The following is a 13,950-nucleotide window of genomic DNA, read 5'->3' as shown; positions in this document are numbered from 1 at the left end:
ACAAAGGTGCAAGTCTGACTGAACTAACAAACACAGTATATATTATTCTGCGTGCAGTTAAAAGTATTTAATGTTTTATATATTAAGCTACCTGTTCAATTCATTACTTTATCACATTTCACTGAACAAAATGTGCACATAATTTATTAGACAGCATCCTCATACAGGGTAAGTATTCCATTTATTAAATGGTATAAATAATACCAAGAACAGATAAAAATTAAGGCAAATGCCTCAGAACAGGAAAACTGCAAATAACCTTGTATACTTTAGAAAATAATCAGAAATCAAGGGAAAAAATAACTGCATATACAGATTATTCAACTCCGAAGTAGAAGTGAATTTCTCTCAGCTTTCCCCAATATTAGCCCTAAGATATACCAATGTCAGCCATGGCAGAAGTAAAAAACTGGGATAATTACTGTAATAACCAGTCAGAAATCCCAAAATAATGGCCTAATAGCAAGTGACATCCACAACTCACCATTTAATTAAAGCACGAAATGTGAGTAAAAGTGATGTATTTCAAGACTGTTTTCTGTAAATAAATTAAAGAAGAGTCTACTGCAATGCATTTTAAGAATTCAAGTTTTAACTGGAAATGAGACTGCACTCGAAAGTTATTAAGTGACCAAAAAGCCCCAAACCTCTACTGTTTTTGAGAGCCCCCAGAGCTGTTCTGCCTTCTTCCAGACAACACGTACTAGAAGAAAGCGGTAAGAATTCTACAAGGAACTACCAGGCTTGCTTTATCAGCCAAGTTAGAACACAAGCTACTGAAAATTACCAAAAGGTCTTCTGCACTAAATAAGCACTAAACACAAAAGTGATAAAAATTGTTAGGTTCCCTAAACAGTGTATTAGGAAAATGTCTATTTCTATGCAACTCTGTGAAAAAACATCAACTTTGGGTTTGCAAAGCATCTAGTCTTCAATATTTACAAGGATTACCTTTACAACTTACAAATGGCAAGCCACACACACATTTCAGGACAGTACAACACTTACATAAAGAACTGTGAACCATTTGTATCTTTCCCTCGGTTGGCCATTGAAAGGAGAAATTCTTTGTTGTGCTTTACAGCAAAGCTTTCATCTGAAAAAGTGTTTTCAGTTACTTTAAATACATGACATATGCTTAGATAAATGTTGTAATCTAAGTATACTCATCCTTATTAATGATTAAGAAACCCCTCATTTTCAGGCAGTTCTGTTATTTTACTATTTTTAATACACATGGATACCCAGTTTGATAGCAATCCTAAACAGTTTCTGTCTGTCAGACACACAGATGAACTTGCCAAGCTGGCCATTAAGAAAATAACTTTAACTTAAATGAATACTATTTCTGATAAACAAATCACTGTAACAGTTCAGACTAAATTCTAATGAAACTGTGATATGTAATCACTATTTGCAGGAAATTATCCTGTCTCTCTCCTTTCCCAAAACAGCACAAAGGCTGCTTTAACAGAGGAAGTTGACTCAATATTGTGTAGGTACAGATGGCAGGAGCAAGCACTAATAAAGAACTAAAGAATGCTACCTGTAAGGATATGGTTTCACATCCCACTCTGTCACTGGAAGCAAAAGGGACAGTCCCACTCTCTCTTCAGTCACCTGTACAATTGCTATCTGGCATAGCATTGTGTCAGTCTAATCCTGTAGTGAGTTGGGTAAGGGATCCACAAAAGCAAAAACTCCCATGAACTCATTTTCATGCTGTGGATGAGGTGACCAGCCAGCTTGCAACTGCCAGAATGTAGGTAGAGGTTTTGCTCCCTCTTCCATCTTTCCCAACCATACATTTCCTCAAACCCAGCTACTCATTTGTGTTGGTTCTGATGCTTGCCAAATCACTGAATTGAGGCCACTTACTAATATGGAAATAAATACTTTTTTTTTTTTTTTAACCTGCAATAGCCTTTGGGCATTTAACAAGTTTATCAGGTGAAAGTTTGATTTCGATGAGAATTAAGGCAAGGTAAGACCTTCTTCTTTTGGCAGCTGCAAACTGTTGATTCAACTCAAGGTCTGATACAAAATTGCAGAATGGCCCTACTAAAATGGTGAATAATTCTTTTGCTTGTTTGCTGCAAGCTCAGGCAGAAACCAACGTTAAAAGAAAAATGGCAGGGATGAGGGAGGAGCATAACCACTCCTGCTGGTGACAGCTAGCCATCACATGGGGTTAGGGCTAATACAAGAACTGCTCTGCAAAGTGCAGAGATGCTTCACTATGTTCTGGACAAGCACACTGGAGTGTAGAAGAGGTACTTCTTCTGCAATACTGTCTGAAAAAGAACCAGGACCGTGAGGAACAGCCTCTATTACTAATTCCTCCAGGGTTCAGGAAAGAAGGGCTTTATGCATTCTTTAAAATAAACATTTGCAAGGAAACCTGATTCCATCGTGCCTTTCTCCTTTCACTGGAAGAAAGGACAATCCCCAATTTTTACCTAGCTGCTCAAGACAAAAGCGTATGTTTAAAAACAGTTGAAAAAAGGTGAATCTGGTAAAATGGGCAAATACAAAAGAGCTTGGGTTTAGTTTTTCTTTAATTAAAAGGTTTATATCTTAAAAGTAAAATAACCTAAACTGGACAGTCAAATGCCTCCATGACCAAACAAAATCTTAACAAAAACAACGGAGTTCAGGCTTACGGAACAGAGACTGCAGGCTGTAAAGGCGATTGCTTGTAGTAACACCAAAACAGAGCAGACTGATAAAACTCACCTTCAAAAAAGCCACCGTAGATGGATTCTCCTCCCCTGCCATTTCCTTGAAGAAGAAAAAAAAATTAGTTACAACTTCATGTAGTGATTAAGAAAGTCAAGTTATACGGAAGGTGCTTCATCATACAAAATACTAATCCGACTGCATCCAAGTCACTGACATTAGTCTCCAAGATATGCAAAGACGACCCAAGACACATCTCTGCAGTCCCAAAGCAAACTTGAAAACCAAGAAGGCATTCTTCCCTGTATTCTGCTAGTCTCCCCCTTTTTTTTTAAATCCAATTTCCCAGCAGCAGCAGATATTTTACCCTCATATTTAAACCTTTCAATAGAAAGTACTTACTACTGAGTAATGAAATAACTGAGCAAAAGTGTGTGTGTGTGCACACGTGTAAATTTATAGAAGTTTATTACTTAAGTTTTCATATAAAGGTTCTTATGAAGAAAAAAAGGGGAAAATAGAGGCTGAATCACAGAATAATTAATATAAGTATATGATGCTCACAGAATTCCTGCAATATCCTATTACACAAGCATTAAAGTTTTCTTCAAAGATTCACATCATACCTTCACTGAAGTCACCTCCTTGGATCATAAAATCCTTCACAACCCTGTGAAACAGACAACTTTTGTAATGCAATGGCTTTTGGGTAGATTTTCCTGTACCCTTTTCACCTGAAGGAAAAGAGGAGGAACAAAACCTAAAATTACTCTTGGTACCTGTAGAACTTCCACTACAAAAAAGTGCTACTTAAGTAAGCACTTAATCAAAATCATCTACTGAACTCTGAAAAATTAGCTTGTGAGGCAGACACATACCTGCAATACCAATCAGAAATTAGCATTTAAGAAAGCAGAGAAGAAACTACCTTCTGTCTCCATGGTTATACTAGAAGAAATCCTTACTTATGTTAGTATGCAACTCTTGTCTCTTCCATGCAGATGGACTAAACAGCTAGTTTAGGTTTAAGATAAATGACATTGCTCAGAAGCATTAAAGAAACACTCAGATCTTCAGTTACAACTGCATGTTTGAAGTACCATAAAAGCTCGTAACAAAAACAAAGAGCCAGGTGGAAGAATAAGGAATCTTGTTTCCTACCTTCACTCATGATTACAACTGTCATCTCCCTTCCTTAAGTCAGCTCTGGTGCTCAAGACCTGTAAGCAAACTCTCTGCTTCAGCTACTTTCTCTACTACCCTCAAATAGATAAGGTCTCTGCTGAACTGGTAAGATGAATGGCTCATGGTGGGTCCTGTGAATGGCAGAACCACCTCAAGGTAATGGTATGGTAATCAGTGGTGTATGGTGGAAGCAAAAGGATCTCTTCCTCTCAGCGCTGGCAAAGCGCTGGTTTGCTCTTATAGCTCTTGTTCTGAGCTATTCAAGTGGCCGCTTTTGTGAAAGGCAGTTGCCTCTGATATATCCATAACAGACTGGTGCCTCCATATGGATCTGACCAGCTAGAAAAAACTCTTTTGATAGAAACTTTGACAAATGTGAAGCTGTATCTGTTGACTACCTTGGGATACGTCTAACACAGGTATGCCAGGAAAACACAGAGCTGTTGAAAAGTACATGCTGTCTTAAAACAAGGATCAAAACTGCCTGAAAAAAACTGCATCAGGAAAACACATAAAATTAAAATTTGAATTAATCTGCTGATAAATACCATAAACAATCAGCCCATGTATTTTCCCCACTATTCTTAAATACATTAAAGCAGCAAAGTAGTTCAGCATGTGAGTTTGATTTTGAATGTCAGCAACTAAGTATGAACTTAGGAGTTTGCACCAAAAACGCTGTTGAAAGACTTCAAGTAAAAAATTTAAAGCAGTAGCACCCTTATGCAATAAATCTGACTTTTCGGCAGATCAAGAATGCCAGGATCAGTGATAACATACTAGGAGCTATTAGGAAGGACCACTTTAAGGTTCACATTTGTTAACAAATTTTGATAATCTGATTTTGTGCCAGTAAACCTCATGTCAGATCAGGTAATACCTACATTCCTGCAGATACGCAGGGTGCATTAACTAATGGTGTTCTAGCTAACTCGACATGAATGCAATTATGCACCCACACCTGATTCAGGTAATATTAGTACTGCTGAGCAATTTCAGTATTAACAGCTACAGAACCTTGACCTGAAAAACAACAGAGCTGGAAGGAAAGGAAGCAGAAAATGCTAAAGACAAAAAGCATGTATGCTATTTGCGTATTCACAGAATTATTCTTGCGATAATAAATTTAAGTCTTGCTAAACTGCATTTCCAACAGCATTTTCAACAAAAGCAAGCAGTCCAGAGGATAGTAATTCTGTTTGGAAATGCTTTCAGGGTAGAATCTTCTCAGTATTATGCTCAAAAAAATAATCTGAATTTTAATAGGAGTGAATATCACCAGTCTCCATCAACAAATTAAGGGGAAAAAATATACTAATGAATACAGCAAATACTGTCAAATACCGCAAAGGATCATAAGAATGAAAAGTAGGTCTGCATGGTTGACCATGACTGGCTACCTTTCAAGACTGGATGTTATATAACGTGAACAGTAATATCTATGCTAGAAAATCAGCTTACTGTGTCTGTATTTAAAGTTGATTAGTATACAGTCCCTGCAACATACTAAGCCAAAGCTACAACTGCTTTGATTCTATATCAGATGTATTTGAGAAATCAGACAAATCTCAAGAGATACCAAGAACCAATGATTTATGGACTTACTTTGCATGTAAGAAAGTGTCAGAAAAATATAACAGACATCAAAGTAGCTAACATGGTATTGTATTAAAAATTCCAAATAAATTTAAAGTCTACAAACCTGTGCAAAGGCAGCGAAAATTTTCACATGTCTTTGGACACACATCTGAAAACAGTTCAAAGACCACTCTTCCAGCTAGAAAAAAAAAGCCATAAATTTTATGCAATTAACTCTTGTATTATTCTTACGTATCTTGTATGGATATTTTAGTTTTCTTACCAGGTACATTGTTGATGGCTATGTCAAAAAAGCAACGAGGCCTCTGGACCTTTACTCCCATGGCTTCAAAAGTTTAAATACTGCAAGTAAGAGAAATAAATTTAGTTCTTCCTTTTGTATAATGAAACTGTAAAATCTTCTACATTGACTTACAGAGACAACAAAAAATGCAAAAAGCAAGCCTTAAAAAAAAAAAAAAAAGAAAAAAAAAAGAGAGCAAACCTAGGTATTTTTAGATTTTTTTTTTAAAGGTTCAAAAAACGTGAAGTATTCTAGGTCATTTCCATGTTTTGTAGACCCTGGGTTACTTGGGTTGTGTTTGCTGCAATAGTATTAAGCTTGAGTGCTACACTTCAGATAACGAAATACAAAACGGAAAGATACTCTAAAATATGAGGATAATAAAGCTTGATATCTTGCTGTCCAGACAGTATAGGTAATCACCTAAGTTGCCTACTCCTGGAATTCTATATCCTAGATAAAATAAACATTAGAGAGGAAAAAAATGGAGGGGGGGAGGAACAACAAAGAACAACCCAGCAGCTTTGAGACCAAGCAGCTTGTTTGAGTGCTCTCAAACAACTTTTTGCAATTGCCTGTTTTAAAAATACTAATTTGCAGTTTCTGTTAGGCTCAGTGTTAGTGGCTGAGGAGGCTGCCATCTCCACATGCCAGCCCACCCCTGTGGTCAGGGTTACCAGCTTCAGGTCAGGCCTCTTCTTCTCAGAAATATGTCAGCTGTTGCGGTTCACAACCCAGTTTGCTTCATCTCAGTTACTATTAATTAGCTGGGCCATGAACTACAGTTGCTCAAGAGAGAACATAAGGCTTGACTACAAGCACAAAAGGGTGAACAGCCCAGGATAGTGAACTTCAACTGTTGTAGGCAAGCAGCAACTGCACAAGTCAAGTAGGCATACTTTCAGAAATACCCAAACTTTTGACACAAACAGAATGGTCTAAGAGTGGAAAATAACTTATGATTGTTACAACTTGATAAATCACCAACATATTGTTATGTTAAGACTTAAGCATTCAATTTCTTAAGAATACATTTCCTGGATTCCTACCACTGCAATTATCAGGAGCTGCTCTAATTAAGAATGAAACCATTCTACATTTAAAAAAATTAAAAATACACTCTTCCAGCTACTGTTGAGTGAAACTATTTTGTTTTTTTATTATTTCTTTTCCTTATCTGAGTCATCATTCCTGGAGATATTTAAAAGATATGTAGACGTGGTGCTTAAGGACATAATTTAGCAGTGGACTTGACAATGTTAGGTTTATGGATTGATTCAATGATCTTAAAGGTCTTTTAACTAAATGATTCTATGATTCTTTATCAAGAATTTTAATGCAATTTTCCCCTTTTCTTTGAGTATATCCCTTTTTTTTTATGTAACGAGCACTATCTTAATCCCATTTTTATCTCTGACCTTCCAACATTATGCACAATCACACTATTTTTTTCCTTTTCTGAAGCCACATACTCTCTGAATTACTTCATAGAGGGAAAAAATCCCCAATAACAGCAACAGGATCTGTAAGACTGGAGTACCTCTTCCAGAATGGAATAGAATACATAAATTTTCAGTTCTAATTATTTTTATTGCCAGAACTCACTACTGAAATGTAGCTGACACACTGCATACATCTCTCCAAAAGCTTCACTCATAGCTGTGCCACAGAACAGCCTCAGAAAATTCAATTGTCACCATCTGTCACTCTCAGCTTAGGAACAAGAGACTGTAAAAATCAAAAGACAGCAGTGTAAGCATGTTAGTCTATATTCTCTCACTTGTGCTCAGTGCCACTCCTAACATTTTGCCAAGATTACACAATGAAAAATCACAAGAACAATGCAGGACTGATTTAAGTTAAACACCACCGAGTAAACTAACTTCACGTGATTTTTAGCATGACAAGACTGCAAACACACAGAATCCCACTAGATATATTTTTAGGTATGTAACTACATTAATTCATACAAGCAAGAGGCTTATCAAAAGCAGCAGGCTCAGTCTGCTCACTCCTCTTCCTGAATTACCTTTTCTCTTCTATTACTATAACAGATTTTGTAGCCAGGCAGAGGAACAAATAGAGAAAACACCTGTAGCTGAGGACTTTGTCAGGTTAGCAGAAGGCTGACCAGCTCACCATGCTATACTGCATGGACTCTAGGACAGCTCCAGGAAGGTGGCAGCATGGGCAAGGAAAGTAGATGAAAAAAGGTGGGAGGGGACAATGTGCCCATAGAACTGAGACCAGCTCAAAGGACAGCCACCAACTCATACTGTCAGCAGCAGAACAGACTGCACAGCTGCACAGATGGGCAGGGTTGGTTTTTTTTCCTAGGAAACCTCTCAGCATAAATGCTACAATAAATAGTTTGCTGATAGAACTGACAGCTTTAACCTAACTGAGACACCTAAGAACCAGTAAGTAGTACCACAACTGATTGATCAATTGTACCCAAACTGTAGACATTTAGCTGTAGAGCTTGAGTGAGGAAGGATTTAATTCCCACTTTACAGGCAATCTGCTTGAGAAATGTAGAGGTATGCCTTAACATTTATATACAGTATTTTAGCCAAAATAAATGCAAACTATCTTTATATATCACACAATTTTTTATTTCAAGCATTGATAATGAGTAAAGCCAAATTGTAAAATAAATGTCAGTATACTTATGTCAGTCAATTTATAACTCAGTTTTGTGGAGAACTGGGTGAGAGAGAGAAGGAAGAAATGAAGAATTCTACCTGAATCCCTATTCTCACAACCTTTAGCTCAATTTGATGTTTTTCTACCTCTCCCTTGTCTCAAAAACATGAAACAAATCAAGTTTAGTCCATGTTCTAAATGTTATCTGCATTTTCCCTAAATCCTCCAATAAAATCCCCTGAGCACTGACTGCACTTGGTTCTAAATGACAGTTATGTCAAATGGTCAGTATGAACACCCTGACTGGTAAAATACCAGGCCAAGTAAATATACCTAACTCTTGAGTTGACATTGGCTAGTAAGCCAGGCTAAAATATCAGCGATATTTATCCTACCTACCTAAAGTCAAACGAGCCTTTCGTTTTCAATATACTTGAACATCCTTTGCGAAGTTATTACTTCAGACAGACCCGAAGTGTTACAGAGAAAACTACAGAGCTACAAGTGATTCATAAACTATTAATTTCTAATCATGTAGCATTTAACACCAAATACAATCTTGTGCATACTGATCATTTAAAACTTGTCTCTATTAAAAGCAAGTACATTGGGTATGAATGTTAAATACAGACCCAACAAAGAAAAACAATTTGAAAATACCAAAAATAAGGTCAGAAAAGTACAAGTAAAGCTGAATAATACTACATGTCTAGTACCAATAGGGCTTACATGACTTGTGTATTTATCTCTTCAAATTTATTTTCAATTAGAATGTGGATACTCTTAACCCACAATACTTTGCTTTTTTTAATTGTGAACTTGGTGGAATTTTACTAGTGAAGGGAATATGCTTTTAAACTCAACCCAAAAGATGCTCTCTATACATACACACAAAAATGTGCTATGCACTTCTGAGACATTGGCTCACTTCTTCCTTCCAAAACTCTGTAAGAAAGGACAACATATCAACCCAAGTACTATCCTGAAATGTTTACGCCATTCATCATGCTCAAGCACCTGCTGTTTGGGAAGCCTCTTTACTAAGTCTAAGTGGAAACAACAGGGGAAAAAAAAAGGGGGCAAACCCCCCTCCCCAAAAAAAAAACCTAAAACCCCAAACCAGAAAAAAAAAAACCCTGAAACAACCAAAACACCAATTCAGTATATCTAACTAAAGAAGCCTGTTGGTTTTATTTCTGAAAGTGAATTCCAGTTCAGCTTAGAGTGTATTTTGTGTTTATTGACAAATTCACCAACAATATTTAGTCTTTTCAGAAAAGCTGCATCCATAGCAGGGGCATCGCTAGCTGTGTCCATGACGATTTGCATCCCTTCACACCTCCCCTGGCTTCATTACTTTGTTCAGATACTTGCGGGATAAAACTGGCCAATTTACAGCCAGGGTGCAGACAGCTGCTCTCCTTGAAAATGATCTGTACCAATGAAAAAAGATAACCATCCCAAACTTCACAGGCATCTCTCTGCCAGAGATCATCACTCAAATGTGTTGATGTGCTTAAAAATACATCTTGAGAATTTTTTTTTCCAAAGTCACCTGTGCTAGCAAGGATCTGGTAATAATACTGTTTAATATAAACTAGCTTCTTTTAGTTGAACGGAGCCAAAGAGCACAGATACACACCAACTGAAGTATCAACACATCATACTTCTCACAAGAGCTGATGGTAAGCAGCAATACAGTAGTACTTCCTAATTTTATGAGGGGAGGAAAGTAATTACTTGCAGCTATGCCGAACAGGCCATGGTACTACCTAGTTGTTTCAGTCCCTGCACAGGACAGAATCATTATGGAACAAAGATGTATTCAGCAGGAAAAAGAAAAATATAGTGTCCTATTCCTTCACTTCTTTCTCTGTCATCATCAGCTCCTCGCTATTTTTAATTTCTTCTTGACCTTACCTTTGTATTTGTTTCCTTCTATCAACTTACAATCTGCTCCATTGGTCTTCATTTAACATCCACATGAAATCAACAATAAAGAGCATAAATTCACATTCCTAGCATTTTGTTTTAGGCCATCTACAAATGCAGGGAGACAAAACTACATTGATTTATATTGCAAAGATAACCACCTGGAATCTTCAGAAGTATATTTTTAAGCAAAACTGAGTCCAGAAAATGAAAATGCACGAAGTGAATACTAAAAATATATCACATGCACTTAGGCTGTGGGGTTCCAGTTACCTGAAGCCAATATAAACACAGGCTGATACCAAAATGGAGGGCTCATACATCCATGGGTTTGGCCTTCATACAAACGGCTATCTAGCTGCAGAAAAACTACCCTTTCCTCCCTCCTCCAAGAAGAGATTTGGCAGTAACACACCAGCTTACAGTGACAGTGGAGCCATAGAATAAAGATTAGAAATGAAGTTCTGATTGTGAAATGGGAGACATGAAATTTTGTTCCTAGTTCCATTCCTACATGGCAAGTTTCCAGACATGTTAGGATGATACAATAAAAGGTGAACAACAAAAATCCAACCAGCCCAACCTTCAATTTCCACCATTTCCTCAGCATTTTCCCCAAACACCACCATCTTTTTCCCCATGTTTCACTATCAGTATGATTTTTTGCAATTATTAACATGAATTTAGTCTTCTTGTATTAAAGTACATAAGGAATGCACAGCCAGTTATAACATCTCAGTTGGGAGAATGTAACATTCAGTGGAGAAGGTAGTAACATTCTCTCAGACTATTTAAACAGAAACGCAGGTTCCTACTAGATCATGCACATTGTTTTATTTTCCTAGGAAAGTGACACCTACAGTGAGAAAGATGTTCAAATATGTAAACATATTCTTGTCAATTGCAAGCAAAAAGCCCTGTTGTCAAGAGTTAGTAATGATTTTTTATTATCTAATTGATGCAGAAAGTACTTTTTCCTGTTAAGATTTGTGAACAAATTCAAGTGCTTTCTTCCACACATAAATGCCTTTGTTGGTGCTCACTGCTCCCCCAGAAGCAGCAAAGAAATGTGTCCATTCTGATTCTACCATTCATAGCCAGAAAGTGGATTAACACAGGTCTGAAATCATGAATTTATATTTTAAAATTTATAAAATGATAACAAAAAGCAAGTTTCAGCACTGTATAAAACAAAACAAAAAAAAGCTTTTAAAGGGTCCAATGCAATCTCAAGCCATTTAACCAGTAGGACCCCCAAACTAAATTTCAGAGTGGAATCCCTTCCTACCCCTGTTATTGAAGATGACAGCAATGCAAAACCAACAGTAGGAGACAGTTCTTAATACTGACCCACATTTGCCAACCATAACAAAATCCCCTTGTTCTACCATCTATTCTCATGCTTTCCTCCTTTCTCTAGTACGTTAGTTCTAAATCCCTTCCATACCTCTCACCCCAGCCTCCTACCTAAACCTCATTCCATTAGAAGATGGCTAAATTTGCTCCTTGGCACTCACTGACTCTGCTTCCAAATGGAAAATGGCTCCTAAATCCACATGGCATGGAGGACTGAACTGGTAGTGTAGACATCATGCTGCAGCAGAATAAAATCCTCCATTGCAGTACATATTCTTCACTCCAAATTCCCTCATAATCCACAGATTTTCTGAGATAATAAGGGGAGGGGGGATATAAATCTTCTTTTGATAACAGCTTGATGACTGCTTACCTAACTTGAAAAAATTAAAAATGTTTCTGTTTCACAGAAGAGGACTGGAAAAACATAAAGTCTTAATAAGATATACAGTGCAAAAGGGTGCTCTCAGAGGACTACTGATGTTGGTATCCTTTGTATGCTCCCTTTCATGTCTACTTCATATAGAGGAAACTATACTTTTTCCAAAATTTTTATAAATAATTTCAAAACCCAGTAAAACAAGCTCTGCAAGTTGAGATAAACCAAGCCTTCATTAATCATGTGTAGTTTCCATGTTTTTATCACAGTACTACCTAAAAATAGGGGTTCTGTTGGACCCCAATGCATTAATGAATATGAATAGTGAAACACAATGGAGGAAAAAGATTTAAAAAACATATGTATTAAAAAAAACCACAACAAAACCCAACCCAGACTAAAAACATCTATCCCTGTCCAAAGAACAGCCTCTTCTGCAGGCAGTACAGAGCAGAAACATGAAAAAAACCCCGACAAAACACTCTCTCAGAAAATACATTTTAGAAAACAGATTTAATACAAAAGAAATGGTCTCATGTCCCTCTTAAAACACATCTCAGATGATTACTAAAATATAATTAACTAGCCAAACATTAGGCAACTACTTGCAAAGGTGACTTTATCATCATTATGGAAGCTACTTTTCTAATTGTGACTGAACTGTAAGGTAATGTTTACAACTACAGTAGATAATTTGCCCAGTTTCAATAAACTATTTCTTTTTCTCCTATGCCTCTCTCCTTCAGAGCCTCCTCAACGACTCAAAGTACAATCATATACTGTGGTTTGGTCGTAGCTGTACACTAATAAGCCTGAAACTCCTTATTGATAAAAAATCCCTGTAAGTGCCTTAGGAAATCCTTAGAAGAGAGAGGCAGAGGACCCCTCCTGCCAGCCACGGTAACTCCCGTAGGCTTCACTTCCCTAGGAGAGGCCTGCGGAGGGGAGGAGAACATGTGGCGCGCAGACAGCCCGGTTACTTCGCCTTCTAGGGGAGGAGTGAGGACTCATTCAAACTCCGGAGCAGGTACCGAGCACCACCCGAGGCCGACCGGGCACTGGCAGCGGGCAGGCAGACGCGCACCGTGCCGACCCGCGGCTCGCTGCGCTGCGGTGGCAATTCCCAACGGCGCGGACCCTGCCACCTGGAGTAATTTTGGCCGGGCCCCGTGCTTCGCTTCACCCACCTCTCCTGCTCCCACCTGCCGCCCAGTCCCGCTCGTAGCTCCTCACACCCCTATTTCCTCTCAAGGACCACCCTCACCTGGGATGCCCGAGGGCCTCCGGCCGGGTCAAGCGCCGGCAGCCCCGGCCGCGGCCCGCCCGCCCCCCGCACACGGGCCGCCGGGCCTGCCGAGGGAGCGTGTGTGTGCGCAGGACGCCGACCACAATTACCCCGCAGCCGCACAGCGGCGGCCAGTCTAGTCCCCTCGGCAGGCCGGGGAGGGGAGGGGAGGGGTGGGGGCTCCCACCCCCATCCGTGCCCGAGGCTCAGGCCCCGCGGCGATGCGACCTCCCCCCACAGATCCCCCGGGGTCCGCGCTGCGGTCTGGGCCGCGGCTCTCGCCCGACCGCATGGCTACCGCGCCGGACCCCTGCAGCGACTGGCTGCGGTACCGGCACTCACCCCGCTCGCGGCCCGCGTCGCCCCGCGCTCCTCAGCGCCTCGCCGCCATGTTAGAGCTGGTGCGGCAAAGACTGCGTCAGTGGAAGGAAAGGGCGGGAGGGGGCGACCCCGGGGGCGGTGCGGCGGGTTGGGTGGCGAGGCGCGGAGATGTGAGGAACGGCACCCCGGCCCGGGAAGGGTGAAGGAGGTCGCCAGACGCTGTATAGCCGTGGCCGGTAGCGGAGAGGAGGTGGGTGCCGCTCACAGCCGAAGCAGTTGCGGGAA

The 13,950-nt window shown here is 39.4% G+C and overlaps 1 protein-coding gene across 2 annotated transcripts in view; it reads right to left on the bottom strand.

The window, feature by feature from the left end:
- The window catches only part of PPIG (peptidylprolyl isomerase G), a 25,531-nt gene extending 11,581 nt beyond the window's left edge, over positions 1-13,950 (bottom strand). Inside the window, exons 1-6 of one of the 2 annotated variants that reach the window (XM_080620349.1) lie at positions 13,687-13,950; positions 5,726-5,805; positions 5,567-5,641; positions 3,306-3,413; positions 2,737-2,781; positions 1,009-1,096 (exon numbers count right to left, since the gene is read on the bottom strand). In XM_080620349.1, the coding sequence (XP_080476475.1) occupies positions 1,009-1,096; positions 2,737-2,781; positions 3,306-3,413; positions 5,567-5,641; positions 5,726-5,786 (377 nt within the window). In that variant the 5' untranslated portion in view covers positions 5,787-5,805; positions 13,687-13,950. Of the gene's footprint in view, positions 1-1,008; positions 1,097-2,736; positions 2,782-3,305; positions 3,414-5,566; positions 5,642-5,725; positions 5,806-13,686 lie in introns of those variants that run through there. The other variant, XM_080620350.1, reaches the window with a different exon arrangement.

The sequence above is a fragment of the Psittacula echo genome, assembly GCF_963264785.1.
Source record: "Psittacula echo genome assembly, chromosome: 6".
NCBI classification, from domain to species: domain Eukaryota; kingdom Metazoa; phylum Chordata; class Aves; order Psittaciformes; family Psittacidae; genus Psittacula; species Psittacula echo.
The sequence above is the reverse complement of the archived record's forward strand: the minus strand, read 5'-3'. Positions and strand labels throughout refer to the sequence as shown.